The sequence below is a fragment of the Pseudorca crassidens genome, chromosome X (assembly GCF_039906515.1).
Source record: "Pseudorca crassidens isolate mPseCra1 chromosome X, mPseCra1.hap1, whole genome shotgun sequence".
Lineage (NCBI taxonomy): Eukaryota > Metazoa > Chordata > Mammalia > Artiodactyla > Delphinidae > Pseudorca > Pseudorca crassidens.
In genome coordinates this window covers 104,891,172-104,909,276 of record NC_090317.1, presented here as the reverse complement: position 1 = coordinate 104,909,276, position 18,105 = coordinate 104,891,172, and the positions used below count along the sequence as shown (strand labels likewise).

Sequence of the window (18,105 nt, the reverse complement as noted above, 5' to 3'; positions counted from 1 at the left end):
TGGTATTTGTTTTTCTCTTTCTGACTTACTTCACTCTGTATGACAGACTCTAGGTCCATCAACCTCACTACAAATAACTCAATTTCGTTTCTTTTTATGGCTGAGTAATATTCCATTGTATATATGTGCCACATCTTCTTTACCCACTTATATGTTGCTGGACACTTAGGTTGCTTCCATGTCCTGGCTATTGTAAATAGAGCTGCAATGAACACTGTGGCACATGACACTTTATGAATTATGGTTTTCTCAGGGTATATGCCCAATAATGGGATTGCTGGCTCGTATGGTAGTTCTATTTTTAGTATTTTAAGGAACCTCCATACTGTTCTCCACAGTGGCCGTATCAATTTACATTCCCTCCAACAGTGAAAGAGGGTTCTCTTTTCTCCACGCCCTCTCCAGCATTTATTGTTTGTAGATTTTTTGATGATGGCCATTCTGACCGGTGTGAGATGATATCTCATTGTAGCTGTGATTTGCATTTCTCTAATGATTAATGATGTTGAGCATTCTTTCATGTGTTTGTTGGCAATCTGTATATCTTCTTTGGAGAAATGTCTATTTAGGTCTTCTGCCCATTTTTGGATTGGGTTGTTTGTTTTTTTGATATTGAGCTGCATGAGCTGCTTCTAAATTTTGGAGATTAATCCTTTGCCCACTGCTTCATTTGCAAATATTTTCTCCCATTCTGAGGGTTGTCTTTTCGTCTTGTTTATGGTTTCCTTTGCTGTGCAAAAGCTTTTGAGTTTCATTAGGTCCCATTTGTTTATTTTTGTTTTTATTTCCGTTTCTCTAGGAGGTGTGTCAAAAAGGATCCTGCTGTGATTTATGTCACAGAGTATTCTGCTTCCGCTTTCCTCTAAGAGTTTGATAGTTTCTGGCCTTATATTTAGGTCTTTAATCCATTTTGAGTTTATTTTTGTGTATGGTGTTAGGGAGTGTTCTAATTTCATTCTTTTACATGTAGTTGTCCAGTTTTCCCACCACCACATATTGAAGAGGCTGTCTTTTCTCCATTGTATATTCTTGCCTCCTTTATCAAAGATAAGGTGACCGTACGTGTGTGGGTTTATCTCTGGGCTTTCTATCCTGTTCCATTGATCTATCTTTCTGTTTCTGTCCCAGTATCATACTGTCTTGGTTACTGTAGCTTTGTAGTATAGCCGGAAGTCAGGGAGCCTGATTCCTCCAGCTCCGTGTTTCTTTCTCAAGATTACTTTGGCTATTTGGGGTCTTTTGTGTTTCCATACAAATTGTGAAATTTTTTGTTCTAGTTCTGTGAAAAATGCCAGTCGTAGTTTGATAGGGATTGCATTGAATCTGTAGATTGCTTTGGGTAGTAGAGTCATTTTCACAATGTTGATTCTTCAAATGCAAGAACATGGTGTATCTCTCCATCTATATGTATCATCTTTAATTTCTTTTATCAGTGTCTTATAATTTTCTGCATACAGGTCTTTTGCCTCCTTAGGCAGGTTTACTCCTAGATATTTTATTCTTTTTGTTGCAATGGTAAATGGGAGTGTTTTCTTAATTTCACTTTCATATTTTTCATCATTAGTGTATGGGAATGCAAGAGATTTCTGTGCATTAATTTGTATCCTGCCACTTTACCAAATTCATTGATTAGCTCTAGTACTTTTCTGGTAGCATCTTTAGGATTCTCTATGTTTAGTGTCATGTAATCTGCAAACAGTGACAGCTTTACTTCTTTTTCGATTTGGATTCCTTTTATTTCTTTTTCTTCTCTGATTGCTGTGGCTAAAACTTCCAAAACTATGTTGAATAATAGTGGTGAGAGTGGGCAACCTTGTGTTGTTCCTCATCTTACTGGAAATGGTTTCACTTTTTCACCACTGGGGACGATGTTGGCTATGGGTTTGTCATATATGGTCTTTATTATGTTGAGGAAAGTTCCCTCTATGTAGAACTACATTTTGAGCTAAGCAATTTATTGTGAGCCTTCTCCCATGTCATTAAGTATTTTTCAAAAACAGATTTTAATTGCTTCTGCAGTTCATTTAACCATTTCCCATTATTAGCTGTATAAATTAATTTTAAGTTTTCCACTCTTTTAAATTATGTTTATGATCTATTTATGTATATCTCTATGTATCTACATCTGAAAAGTTTTCCTCAGCAAAACTTACATTCAATTTACATTCCCTCCAATAAGTGAGATGTAGTTCATTGTTGCCAGATCTGCACTTACTATATCTTTTGGGTTTCTTTTTTTTTGCAATTTAGTATGTAAAAAATAGTATCTCATTTTGTAAATTTGTACTACATCCTTACAATTTCTTTTGTTAATTAAAGTATAGTTGAGTTAATATATTAGTTTCAGGTGTACAACATAGTAAGTCAGTGTTTTAATAGATGATACTCCATTTAAAGTTACTATAAAACATTGGCTATATTCCTTGTGCTGTACAAGATATCCTTGTATCTTACTTATTTTACACATAGTAGTTTGTACCTCTTAATCCCATACCCCCATTTTGCCCCTCCCCCACCCCTCTGCCCACTGGCAATCACTAGTTTGTTCTCTGTATGAGTCTGTTTCTGTTTTGTTATATTCATTTGTTTTATTTTTTTAGATTTCTTTTTGCACTTTAGTACGTAAAAAAATATCTCATTTTGTAAATTTGTACTACATCCTTTACAATTTGAGGTACAATTTTTCATAGGATTAATGGTCATTTATGTCTCTTTCTGGTGACTACCTTATTAATGACTTACTCAGACAAGTGTTTTCCTTATCTCATTTTTCTTTAAAATTGGCTCTGGTATTTTTACAATGTTTGTGATCACTTCCATTGATTTTTGTGCTTCCCCATATGTTTTTAAAGTTTTATTAAAAATTTCTCCAAAATTTATGATTAAAATGTTTTTGACTTTTTAATCTATGTGGTAGCTTGTTTTGGTGTAACATTTGACACAAGGTTCTAACTTCATTTTTTTCAGTTAGTTAATAATTCATCTTCTCAATAATATTTATAAATAATTTTCCCTCCATCACTGTTTTATCAATGGAAATACACTGTTCCATTCATCTGCATACAGTTTCTTTTATACTTAACCCACTCTCCTAATTGCTATACCTTTGTACTCTTATGTCCTTACATTTATAGTTTTATTAAGTCACATATTCTTCAAAGTAAATTTTGGAACTATTTCAGGTATTACAAACAACAACATAAAGGGGCAAAAAGATTAAACAGTTATAGGTTGTTTGGTATTATAGTAGAGGAAATAGTTTAAATAGTACAACATATACTGGGAAATGTTTAAATAAAGATTTCTTTGAAGAACTTCTTCTAAAATTACTTTTTTAGGAAATAATATTTAATTCCCAAAAAAGAACTCTTGATATAACAAAGTTAAATTTTTAACTTTTTTCCTTAATTTAATTCTCAAAATGTGGACATATTATCTCAGCTCTTAATACAATGAATGAATACACTTTAATGTCTTACAAAATAAAATGTGATTAGATATACAACACAGGCTTTTCAGAACTAGCAGGGAAAGTATTCTAAAATCTCATACAAATTATTTCTTTAATTTCCCATATTAGTATTTTATTTCCTGATATAAGACTATTAAAATACAGTGAATAGAACTCAAAACTTAATTACAATATTACATCAAAAGGGGTTTAAATTAAAACTAATTTTATAACTACATTAATTTTACCACTTTCTTTTTGGAAATGTGAGATGAGCTCTAAATCAGCAAGCAAAGGGGAGGAATAATACCAGAACTTCTATAATAATCAAAATCCATGTTTCTGAAAATACACACTAAGCAGGAAAGAATATACTTCTTAAGTAGACCGTATCATTGTTTTCAAAGATGGAATTTTTATCTTATGGAGAGAAGGCACAAATGCATAAAATATTACACTTTTAAATTCTTAATCTTCATTTTTTCAGCTGGTAAACTATTACACTTGTCACGATTATTTTAATTCTAGTATTATATTAAGGTTATACCAATGTGATTGCTTGATAGATGAGATCTGTACTGTATTGTTTAAGACATTTAAATAGTCACAGACCTGTAACTCCCCGAGTCTCTGCTCCATGATCTCATATTCAGTGACAGTAACCTGAGGTACAGAGAGTTTGGTTTCTGACTGCTGGATCCACAGGAGGATGGTACTCATGGTCTCCTGATAGCGCATGGGTGGCAAAGTGTCCAAAACTTTATCGAAAGGGAAAAAAAGAGAATCATTTAACCATTTAAAACTTTGTCATTTGTTTTCCTAAGCTGCCAGCAAACTCAATCATACTAATAATTACAAATATTAACAAAGTGTGAAAATGTGAATATACAGATTAGAATATGATTATGTTGTTGAAGATAAATTCCTATTACATGCCTGATATTTTGACAGAAACTATGCATATATTACATCGAATCCTCCTATCAGCCTTGCAAGATTTGCATTGTTTAATTCATGTTTTTTAAGGTGAGGAAATGGAGCAACAGAGAGGCTGAGTAACTTGCCCAAGGTAACACAGATGGTAGTTGGAGAAACCAAGTAGAGTTCATGTATATTTGACTTTGAAGACTACTCTCTTTCTGTATTATCATTTGCCTTTGGGGAAAATAGTATCATTATCTACAGCAGGTGATATTTTATATTACATCAGTTCATGCTGTATTTTACTAAAAGAAACAAAATTTGTGTGCGTTTAGTGTCAGAAACTCTAATAATGATCACGTACATTATCATTCTTAATTCTTACAATAAACCTGTGAGATAGACATTTTTATTCCATTTACATTTGAGGAAACAGAGGCTATAAAAGAAGGCCAACTAATCTGTTCATAGTCAAACATCTAGTAAGTGTCACAGCCAGGATTTTAAACTAAGATCATCCTGTTTCAAAGTCAAAGCCACCAACAGACAATGTACTTTCTCTAACATATATATATATATATATATATATACATACACACACACACACGCACCACACACACCCACACATATATGTATATGTACATACATATATTCATTCCAACTATATATAAAATTAGGGAATGAAATTTATATATATATGGGAAAGTACAATGTGTGTGTATATATAGCTATATACAAGTTTTTAATCTAAAATGTATATATACTATTTATTACTATACATTATTTTCTATTTTATACACGCCCACACAGATTATGTGACTTAAGTAGCTATACTGACCATGTTCAAGGTTGAGAATTTTGGCAGAAAACTGGAAACCATAAAAATGATCTTCAGTGTTTTAAGAAGAATAAAAAAGAAATTGTAGAACTGAAACATGCAATAAGTGAAAAAGTGATAACACAATGAATAGGTTTAAATGCAGATTAGACAAAGCTAAACAGAGAATTAGTAAACCTGAAGGTAGGCGAGAAACATATACATGTATGTGTGTGTGTGTATGTATGTGTATTTATATATATGTATACATGCATATACATATATATCTGGAATGAAGCATGGAGAGACAAACAGATGGAAAATAAAGATGAGAGAATAAGAGACATAGAAAAAAACAGTAAAATGAACATAAATGTATCCCAGAATCACAGAGAGACATGGGACAGAAGCCACATTTGAAGAGATAATGGCTGAGAATTTCCCTAAACAGATAAAATCACACTGCAAAATACTAGCTCAAATCACTATATCCAATTGCATTATTTAAACCACATTATTTTTATCAGATAGCCTATGAGTTTCACTTCTATATACCAATTCCTTCTGAACTAAATGAAAAGAATATAGGAAAGTACTTTGCACGTTTGTTAAGTGGGGTTTTCAAATGGAAAATATATTTCTAGAAAGTGTGTTAGAAAGGGATACTGAGAATTTTACTCAATGTGCTTATATTTATTTGGCAGTTCATGCCCAAATATATTTTAAGAGGCCTTCTTTAACCTGAGCACTTCTGATTTCATACTGGAGGATCTCAAAAGATCTCTGTGGTACTTTAAACCTCACTGCTTTCTTTCATATAAATAATGTGTTTCTCTGCTAACTACATACATTTGAATGCTAGGTAATTATTAATAAAAACAAAGAGGGATCTCATGAATAGTACTGAAGTAAAGCAGTATTTAGTTATGATGAAGCAAAGAGATGGAAGGAGACAGGTCTATGGGTAGAGACAAGGAGGTATGTTGGATAGATTATAAAATGTACCAAGTTTAGTTTAACTGAACTTGAACATATACATTCTGGAAAACAGTGCTTGTTTTCCTTGTGGCAGTGGCTGGGACACAATAAACATTTATTAGAAGCTTGTCAGAGGTGATATGAATCAGTCCAATTTTATCCAGATGATGAATATATGTCAGGAGAGAAAGGTAAGTATAGAAAGAGTTGATGAAGATATTAGGGTTACTTTTTATTAGAAAAAGATCAACAGGTTTTTCATTAACATCTATCAGAATTGCTTCTCCATTCTGTTTGTACAGAAGGAGGCTGTGTAGCATGACAATTAGCAAGTCTGATTATGCAGTTCAGTAAACCTGTCTTTTGGAATTGGCTCTCCACTCACTAGCTTTGGCAAATTACTTAACATTTTAGCATCTTAGACCTCATTTATAAAAATGGGGATGTAGATACTTTGGGGAGAATTAATTGAAGTCATTTATTATTCCTTCATTCAGCCAATAATTATTCAGTGCTCTGAGCACCAGGGAAGCAAGAAGTAAAAATTAAAATAGCAAAGCCTTGGCTTTCATTATGCTTAAAATCTAATTGGTGAGTCAGAAAATTAACAAACAAATCAAGAGACTATAATGACTAATAGAAATAAATGGCAGTGAAGAAAAATTAAGTTATGGCGGTGGGGGGGAGATCCTTCCAGATAACGCAATAAAAAAAATTTAAGATTGAGAATTAGATATAAAAATGTTGGAGCAACGAGGATTTACACAAGGGATGGTGGGCAATCAATAGATTAGCAATGGAAGATACTACCATCTCCAAGCTTAGAGGGACAAAGGGAAGAGGTGTGAGATGGTGTTACAAGAAACCAATAATTGGAACCACCCAGCAGGAGCTGAATTCACAGGGGGATTCCCTTTGGGGATGCAGGGTCCCTGAGGTATGCTGTTTCCAGAGAGGGCTAGAAAGTTGGAGGATTCATTCTCAGCCACTGATGGAGAGGCACCCTGTAACACTGAGAGGGGAAGAGAATATTCTATCTTCTCTCCTCTTCTCACCTTCAGTATCCTCCAAGTGCCTCCCACTGGCTGAACCAAGCAGGTAGACAGTTTAAAAAAAGGATCCTAGGAAGTGTAGTTTTCATAGGAAGAGCAGGGAATGGCACTGAGAAGAGACAAACAGAAGATCTGCCTGGAGATGATGGTGCGAGTGCGTACAGAGGGGAGGGAACGGAATTTGAGAGGGGCAACAAAGTACATCAGTGGTTTTACCAATATTCCATTTCTTAAGTTTAGTAGCTCAGTATGCAGATTTCTATTTTTTTCATTATTTAAAAAAAATGTCTATATGTTACAGAAACTCTTTGAATACAATAAAAGTATTAAATAAAATAAAAAGGATAGAAAGGGACTAGACAGTGAATAAAAAAGCCCTCTCTTTGGAAGTATCACTTGACAAGAGACTTAAAAGCACTGAAGGAGGGAGCCATATGAATACAGAGAAGAAAGGTTTTCCAGGTGGGTAATAACAAGTTTAACAGTCCAAAGACATGAGTATTTCTAGTAAGGTAGGAGCACAGCAAGGAGGCAAGTGTAGCAAGAACAAAGTGAGCAAGGTGAAGTGTGGTGCGACATTAGGGCAGGGGAAACTACGACCATGAAGGCCTTTGTAGATCTTAATAAGATGCTACATTTTATTCTAAATTTGTCTCTATATTTGCTGATTACTGCATCCATTGTTGGGTACATATTTGCTATTATTATTAGCTAGAAGGGAGATGCAATACAACAGGAAAGTGAAGGAGACGTACTCAAGACTAAGTAGAAATTTTAAGAGTTTAATACAAAGTTTTATCTATGTTAATAAAAGGAGAACACTTCCTTGCTAGGGAGAGAACAAAAGCTGAATAGAGGCACTCATGTTCTTTCATTTGTGGGGAGAGGTAGGTTCCTTTGAACTAATTTTACTTTCTAGAGAACCAGATGCATAGCCAAACCTAAGACATTGCTCTGAAATGATTTACAAACACACACACATACACACACACATGTCCACACATGAAGACATACAATGCATGCATATGAATATCCTAACACACACAGAGTGAATTTAAAAAGTTAGTGTCCACTTCATCCTGCAAAGAGAATCATGATCAGACCAAACTTTAAATAATAATAATAGATAAAGATCAAGGGAAATGGTAACAAAAAGGATGAAAGTGTTTTATTTGTTTAACTTCAGGTTTACTTAAATACTGTTGTTTCAGTACTGGTTAATATTTAATGGTCATTTAAAAATACATATACAAGGCATAGTTTATTATATTGCACAGCATATTTAACCATGTATTTGGAAGAGTGTTTAGACTGTGCTGAGGATAATCTTGGCATTTGTAGCATCCTGGGGAAAGATTGTATTTGTAGTTGTAATTGTACCTACATTAAATGAGAGGAAACAAAGATTTTCTGACTTGTCAGCTTATCACCAAAGTGATAAGGTAGCATGAGCACTGTACAAGTATAAAACAGTTACTTAACTCATAAGTATATGTTATAATATTATAGATGGTCCAAAACTCAGTCAGCATCCACCTATGGAATAGATCAAAGGAGGGAGGGAGGAAAGGAGATAGACAGATAGACAGACTGACAGAAATAAAATGCCATACATTCAAAGAATCCATTGTTTTTCAGCACAGGCGAGCATAAAACAAAAATCTCTCAAATCCAGAAAGAAGATGACCACTGAAACATTCTATATTATTAAATAATAAATTTGATTGATCTTTCTTCTATTAACCAATACAATTCTAGCTAGATCTTAAGAAATAATCACAACTTGATACATTATTTTTCTTTGTGTTAAACAAAATGTCAACAAAGTATGCATTAATTTGCATTATTCAATGAATAACTTACATTATGTAAAGTCTCATGTTCTCTTCAAAACCCTGATAAAGTATTGAAGAATCCAGACCACCAGTGCATGTGGGCACTATTTACCATATTGTATAGATGGAACATCTTATTCTGTATTCTGATTCGGGATGTTTGGGCACATTTTTTTCCTTGAAATCTGGATCCTAAGTAAACTCTCTGGGTGTTTCACAGGTGGATTGCTTTGGGGAGGAGCTAGAACTGAAACAGGACCTAGCAAGTCCATAGTTTCTGAACTAGCTATCTCACTACCCATGTGTGGGTTCATCAATCAGGAAATACATCTGAAGAGCTGTGGGAATAGTTACCCAATGGGCTCTAATCTCACCCTCAAGTCCACTTCATTTCTAAGGGAGGCCCTGATTGTCTTCTCCCTTCTTTAGCTTCCTTCTGGTCTCTCAGTTTAATGAGAAGGGAAATATTTCAGTTTCTGAACTGTTGATATTTTTCTGTATAACTGCTTCGGATCAGTATTCGGATGCAAGACGTAAAGTTCTCTCGTTGAGAGCTAAACCAAACTTCCACTCTATTCTGAGAAGACAGAACAACTTGTGAAAAGATCAAATGCCTTTGTTAGTATCTCACAGGTAAGTTATTTAGCTCAAGCAAAAACCCACACAAGGGAAGATCCTTCTTAGTCTCTCCACGTGTACTTTTGCTTCCTTTCAATCTATCCTCACTGCTCAGTTTCTGAAAATGCAAAACTGATTTATGATGTTATATCACAGCATAAAACCCATCAGTATTGTTTCATTTTTCTCATGTTAGTGTCTAGAACCCTCACCGTGGCTCATAAAAGGCCCTTCTAGACTGTTTGCCTCTCTAGGCTCACCTTGCATCACTCTCTCCTCTCTGTGCTCCAGGGACACAGGACTTCTCAGATTCTTAGCTAGCCAGCACCTACTACCCTTAATCTCACTAATTCCTGTTCATCTTTCAGCTTCTGTGTCCTCTCTGAGGACTAAGAAAGATAATTTATAAGACTGTTGTTTGTAGACTAAAAATTACTATGAATATAGAATACATTTAACTTCTAATATTATTTTCTCATATCATCTTTGCCAAATACCAACCACCAATTCCTCACACCAGTTTTCACCATTTAAAGTACACTTAAGATGTCAAGATTTTTTTTCATTGTGAGAACACTAGTAAAGAAGAAAAGGAAAGAGGGAATGAAAGTCAAGATGGATTCCCAAGATGGTAGCTCTCACTTGCTGAATACTTAATATGTTCAAAGCACCATGTAGTAATACAAGAAATGAGATTTACTCCCCGGTGTAAGTTTGGGGGAAAACATACATATGGAAAATTCCTTGAAAATAATTATTAATTAACAAACTGAACTGCAATATGACTTGATGTGGTGAACTTTTATTCACCATTTTTATATATGTACATAATACATATATTATATATAAATATATATTACATAAAATTATATATAATTTATACATATAATACACAATATATGCAATGTATAAATTATATATACACAATTTATATATAATATTTAATACACATAATGCATATAAATTATATATACAAATATAAATTGAATAATTTATAATTCATATATATAATCCATATTTAATTAATGATTATTAATGAATCAAAATAAGTTTTCCAAAAGAGTGAATCAAAGTGTTAGAGATATTTGGTTAATATAGTGGAAAGGAGCACATTTATTTAGACATAAATGAAATGAAAATATTTGGCACTTTTATAAACAATCATCATATATATGCAAGATAAAGAGAAGACATGCTAATATAGATGGGTATACTGATAGCTATATGAACAGAGGTTATATATTAATATATATTTATATTATGGTGTCATAATCAAATCTGTTATCATCACACATCAACATTCTGAACACCTTTAAAAGAAACAGAAAAAAATGTTAAACCTTAATATAATGAATAAGTCTATGTAAATTAAAAAAATTTCAGTGAATAAGCTCCTCTGACAACCAGTTACAGTATAACCATTAACATGTACTTGACTTTAAGGGAGGTTTATGGATTTTATGATAAGAAAAATGCATTATTCTTAAATAGGTCAACGTTTGAAAATTTAGGACATTTACAATCTTCTCCCCAATTAATTTTACAGAGGCCCAGCAACAAGTACACTGAAATCCACAAGAGGGAGCTGACGTTACTGTAAATTTGTATTACCTGATTCCCTATCAGGAAAATAAACCCCTCAGTAAAAATGACTTTGAAGTAAAAGAAAGGGAAACAAATGCATTTATCTTTCATTACATGACCTCACCAGGAAATAAAAAGGAAAAAAAATAGGAAAGTGAGGAAAGCCCGTGTATTACCCTAAGCTGATTCTAGCATTGTTATTATGTGGTAAATTTTTTACACATTTGCAAAGGAAAGCAGTTAAAAATGTGTGTTCCAACAAATTAAAGTTTCAGTAGAAAACAAATATATGTTCTTGTGATTCTCATGACAACTTTGAGGATGACTTTTTTAAAAAAAATATTTTTATCTTAATGCCTTAAAAATCTAGTTTTACTCTATAATCCTTTGTGTGTACATATATACATATGTATATATGTGTATGGTGAACCAAAGACCCATTCGCTAATGCTTAAAAATGTTCATAAACCTGCTTGTCAAAGGAATTTTTGTCTGATGAGTAGGGATATTTGGACTGTGTATTAATATCATAAGAGCAAACTGGTGAGAGACAAAATTGACATCCTGAAAAATTTGCTCGTCATATGGTAGGCATTTGCATAATTGCTCCACTCATATGTTGTATTTTACCAGTAAATGAGAAAAAGAAGATATTGTATATTTATAGTGATCCAAGAGTAAAATGCAGCCCAAAGAATAATTTGTCCTTGGCTGAGTTTCAGTTGCCACATGTATGCTACAGCTATAATAATCTTCATATAAATTGATAGAAGTATTAGCAAGATGCCTAGCTAGATATCCTTGCACATGAAGCAAACTGGATTTGATGAAAACCTACTAACAGGGCTTCCACTGCTCTTTTATTTCCTTCAATGTTCCAAACATTTGACTGTAAAATTTTCAACCCGCCAAGGAGAAGTTACGCCTATACACAACATATACTTTATTTGTTCTTCATAGTCATGACATTATTATGGAGGGAGCAAGAAATGGAAATCTAACAGATTTGTTTTCCGAAAACAACATTCCATTAGTTGTTACTACAGGTTGTAGAGAGTATGGTTTCTTTGATGGAAATCATTCTTTCATGTTAGTACTTTCTCTTTTCACGATAAATAACTAATTTGGAAAACATCAAGTTAGTCATTTTAAGTATTTTTACTTACTTGTCTGTAGCTCTTTCTCTCTGGCCTGCATATCAGCAAAGACTTGGTTAAAATGATTTGTAAAGGCCACAAAGTCTGCATCCAGGAACATTGGCCCTTGTCCTTTCTCTTTCAGGGCTATGCTTTGAATTTTTAATCGCTCAATTTGAGGCTGAAGAACTGACAGCCGGTTGACTTCATCCTGTACCATAATTTAGAGTATTAAAATAAATAACGTTTTTACTTTGCATACATTACATTTTTGCAAAGAAAAGTATTAAAAGGCAGTGATGCAAACTTAGCTTAATGCCCTTATCAAAATATTGGTAAGAAACATCCATAATGGTTGAAGCAAGCCTCCAGCACAGGTGATCAATTTAAGAATACCTTGACTCTTCATTCAATAGATATCATCATATACAATGATTTTTAAATTTCAAAATGACATCATTTAGAACATTAATGGGCATAAATATATACAGCTGAAAAGTACTATGAATGACCTTATATCTTCTTCATAAATCAAACATGGATGTTTCTCTACCCCGCTCATGTCAAAATTGTGCACCTTTACTTCAAATTCTAAGCTCATTCAATGAACAATTTTCTTTAAATTCACTTGTGTAGAATATAAATTGTATATATAGCTACATATGTCTGCATATATACATACTACATTAAATTATAAATGTTTATATATTAATTTTATATAGATTACATATATATGTAATCTATGTAATATTTATGTATATACACTCACATATTTGTGTCTATAATTATCTAAGTTTTGTACAGTCTTATCACTTCTCCTGACTGAATAGGCAATTACCATCATTTTAATTAGGGAGACTGTTTGCTCTGCTTTACTCTTGTTGTCCTGGCATAATTGTTAACAGCACCCCCTTTCACTCTCAAGACTACTCTGATTTAGTTGATAAAAATCACAAGGACACTCTGCCGTGCTGTCCAATGTAGTAGTCTCTCATCACATGTAGCTACTGAGCACCTAAAAAGTGCTTAGTCCAAATTTAGATGTGCTGTCATTGGAAAACATACACTGAATTTTGAAGACTTAGTATGAAAATACAAACTCATAGTTTAAAATAATGATTAAATCTTGAAATGATATTTTTGATATATCAGGTTAAATAAAATGCATTATTGAAATTCATTTATTTACCTCTTTTTCCTATTTAAATGTCATTTCTAGAACATTTAAAATTACACATGACTTGAATTTGTGCCCTGCATTCAATTTCTTTGGAACGGTGCTGTTCTTGGTGTAAATGTTTTCATACTCTTTTTGTTTCCAGTGAAGTTGCAATTCATATGTTTCTAATAAATACATAATTTGAACTCAAACAGAAATTTCAAAATGCTCTTTTTTAAAGTATTATTACCATGGTTGTTCACTTAAAAGTCATAACTATGCTACCTCTAGAAAAAAGTACTTCAGGATCATTTATTGTTCAAAATGTAAAAAGCAGGAGAATTAAAATGTAAAAATTGGATCACAAGACAATTAGAAGGAAAGGAAAATTGATAGAATTATAATAATTATGAACTAAATAAAAATCTGAGCTTCCTGGAAATTAATGTAAAAAGTAAAAAAAAAAAAAAACTGTTATTTTTGGATCCATGCATACTCTTTTAGAGAGAGTAACTTTTGTCTTGGGACTGAATGAGATAAATTTATCACATGGATCCTTTCATAGTAGCAATACTACCTAATGGACAATCTATTTTTAGAAGATATAAAGATAACTTTCAGAGGAATTTTGGTATGTGATTATAACAGTATGAGTTGATTCAGGTAGGTTAACCTCTAACAATCAAATTCTTTTGGTAGGTGAAAATTAAAGACATTTAGATAAATAAGGAAGTGACCCCCATCTCTCCCATTCAAACATAAAGCCTCTCTATCAAGTGCTAGAAGGTAGAAGCATATTCATAGAAGAAGAGTAAGACAAGAGATAAAGGGTAACACTCTGTGGTTTGGATTATAGAATTACAGACATGCACTTTGTACACTAGACTTGCAAATGGTACCAATGACATCTGCCATGAAACATTTAAGAACCCGATTTACATCTGGCCAGATGTAGGGCCATCATTCTTCCTTCTTAGGGGGCTATATGAGTCTACAGTATAGTAAAGTATGTTCTGCAAAACAAAGGGGACTTTGAAACTAATAAAACATTTGGGCAAATGTTCAGCAGGGATCTTAAAGTTCTAAGAGTAAATCATAGGAAATATCATTTTGACCTCAAATATTTAACATTTAAAAGATGTTAACAATTACTCGTTATTTCCATAAAAGGGCCTTAGTGTGGATGGTCCTCTAGAGTAAGGCATGTTCTCTCAGTCTGTTTATCCTTCAAAATTGTATGTTTATCTACTAGAAAAACTTGTATTTTTTTCCTCAGGAAAGGGTCCATGGATTTCTTCCAATTCTTAAAGGGCTCCCTAATCCTCAACATATTAAGAACCAGTTCTGGCAAACATTAGATTTTGAGCTAAATCTGCACCCTAATTTTAGAAACATCTCCAAATAACAGAATGCGCTGACAAACAGGATGGAGTAATTTATCTACCTATTACTAATCACAACCAAGTAATCACAATTTCAACTGTTGTGTGAATGACATGGGGCTTATCCTGCTAAGTATTTTGCCTAAGGTGATTCATCAAAGTAACAGAAACCAATGGGGCAGAAAGAAACAGTAAGGAGTGATGAAGAGGCATAGACTTACATCATCAGAATTTGGAACTTTGTGGCTGAATGCAGAAAAAAGAAATGATTTCACTTAGGATGACTTCTCTAACCTTGAGAGAATATTTAAGATATGTAACCTCAGTGATCTCCATTCGCTCCTCAGATGAAGACCAAGGGCCTAGCATGCCCTTAGAGTCCTTGCTTTGTCTCCTATATGCTTGTCTTTTTGCCTCCATCTTTCATCTTACGCCCCCACCCTTCTATGCCCAGCATTCACATTGGCCTTATTTCAGTTATTTGGTCATTATTGCTCCCTCCCACCATGTTCCTTCTGCCTGAAGCCTCCTTCCCTGCTGTTCTCTTACTTTCAACTCAAATGTACCTGCCTCAAGGAAGTTGCCCTTGGTGGCTCTGTCAAGGTCAGGTTTTCCCTGTTAGACACTCTCCCAGAACTCTGTACCTCTGTTTAAAGCATTTGTCCCGGTGGTAATTTAACATCTGTTTATTTAATCATTTACTTAATCTCTCTCTCTCACCTACTCTAGGTAAATGCTATGAGGGCAGGGTCAATGAATGCTCACTCTAATATTCCCTAAACTTAAGTGTCTGCCACCCCAGTGGGTCCTAAAGGTAGAAGCATCACCCTAGCAGGACTGGAAGGCAGGGCATCAAGCCAAAGAAGATTATTCTCAAACCTTAAATCCAGTGGAATTTGCCTTGTTAAATTTTGGACTTGATTAGGATCCCTTCTTTCTTCCCTATTTTTTCTCATTTTGGAATGTGAATGCCTATCCTATGCCTGTCCCACCATCATATATTGGAAGCACATAAGTGATCTGGTTTCACTGGTTTATAGCAGGAAAGAAGTTCTATTTCAGAATGAATGATATCTTGAGTCTCATCCCTATCTGATTTAAATTATGAAGAGACTTTGGACTTTAGGCTTTAGGGTTGATGCTAGAATGAGTTATGACTTTTGGACTTTGGGGGCTCGTGGCATGTAACAAGGACATAAATGGGGGGCAGGGTGAGAATCTGTGTACCAAATCATGTCCCCCAAAATTTATGTGTTGGAGCTCTAACCCACAATGTGACTATATTTGGTGATAGGGCTTTTAGATAGTAATTAAGGTTAAATCAGTTCTTAAGTGCAGGGTCTTTATCTGATAGGACTGGTGGCCTTACAAGAAAAAGAGAAAGATTTTTTTTTCCCCCTCCATGCACATGTGCCAAGGAAAGGCCAGGTGAGGACGTGGTGAGAAGGTAGCTGTCTGCAAGACAGAAAGAGAGTTCTCACCAGAAGCTGAAACCTGCCAGACCTTCATCTTGGACTTTCAGCCTCCAGAACTGTGAGAAAATAAATTTCTTTTGTTTAAGCCACCCAGTCTATGGTATTTGTTATGGCAGCCCAAACCAGCTAATACACTTAGTATCATTCTCGGCCACATTAGAGACACTGAATATGTATTTTATGGATGAATGCATTTTGTAGATGTTATTAATATCTATATCTGAATCTCAAGAAACAGGTTAAGGTACTGTCAACAGATTTTTTATCACAAGAAATAATACAGATGGAGTATTCCTCTAATTCACAGGGAAAAAAAGTCATGGATTCTATTTTTTAATAGCAAAATGTATCTAGAATTACAGGGAACAGAAATTACCTATACTTGCATATTTGCCTAATAAACTAAATGCCTTGCTGTACGATATTCTTTATCCAAAAATATATTTCCTGAGTTTATTTACTTCCTAGTAAAGCTGTAGGTCCAATATTTGAAGAAGAATCATCAAATCCTTCAACTGATTTTCCCTTCAAAATAGCTTTGAATTTCCCCTCACTTTCTGGATTCAATACCACCTCCAAACCAACCCTGTTGCCTCTCCATCTCCAGTCTTCCATTATTTAAACCACTGTTTTCAAAGTATGCAGATTAACCCCCATTCATTGCTTTTAAAATTAAGCCCAGTCATCTCAGTTTACCATTAAGGTTCATCCTGGAAACCTTTTCATCTATCCTCTAATCAATTTCCCACTTCCCATGAAAAGTGTAACTATGCGTAGTAACAGTTTGTAGTAACTATGCAAAAAGTTCAAGCTGTTTATATTGATATATCTTGTTTATTTACATGTGCAGAATACTCATTTAGTGTCTTTCTCAGGCCCTTTTGTGTGTGCTGTGTCTTGTTTGCCCCTCCAGATATACTGCCCACCCTTCTCCTGTGACCCAGGAGAATGACATTTATAGATTAAAGCTCCTTGTCGTCTGCCTTCTGATTAAGTTTAGTTGATGGGGGCCCCTGTTCAGATTCTGGAGGCAGGGAGGAGAGCAAAGTAGGGTGTTTATTTTTCTGGCCCCACTCCTGTGTTGGTACTTGGACTGGCTCTTAAAGCTGCCTTTACAATGAGCATCTGACTCTCCTTCTGGGTTTCTGTAACTTCTCGCTCCCTGATCCTTCTTAAGTATAGTAACAGCACTGATGCTGGGTTACTGTACTATCCCTTGAGGTTCCTCTATACTCCAAGTACATATAAAAAATATTTTTGTAAAGGAACCTTCCTTGAAGTATCCTAATTTAATGGACTGTCAGTTTTAAAGATTTTCCTCATATATCCAATTATACTGTACATCAGCTGCTTCTGTTTGTGTGGATTCCACATTTTGAACATATGACTGTGTTTTGCTCTGAAATTCACCTGAGCTGCCATAAGAATTGGACAGTGCCAAATTACTGTCCATTTTCCATAGGATACGTGTGCTTCCTATACTCCAACACTGCCTCACCATTTTGAAAACTGACAAAATCAATTAACTATGTGTAACTAAGTTTTTGGGGATTCGGGCATCCATATGTTACCTATTTAAACTCATTTTCTTCGCTTATATTTTGATCTTTACTGTGTTTAATTAAACCCTTAAGAGGGAAATTTCATCATTAAATAATTTGCTATTCTTCTGGAAATTTCCAAGAAATTTCTACTGA

At 34.0% G+C, this 18,105-nt stretch overlaps 1 protein-coding gene across 2 annotated transcripts in view; it reads right to left on the bottom strand.

Moving 5' to 3' along the window:
- Window positions 1-18,105, bottom strand: part of DMD (dystrophin) — a 2,128,065-nt gene that overhangs the window by 1,388,371 nt on the left and 721,589 nt on the right. For both annotated transcript variants that reach the window (XM_067723245.1, XM_067723244.1), the window contains exons 21-22: window positions 12,423-12,603; window positions 4,064-4,209 (exon numbers count right to left, since the gene is read on the bottom strand). In XM_067723245.1, the coding sequence (XP_067579346.1) occupies window positions 4,064-4,209; window positions 12,423-12,603 (327 nt within the window). The remainder of the gene's footprint in view (window positions 1-4,063; window positions 4,210-12,422; window positions 12,604-18,105) is intronic.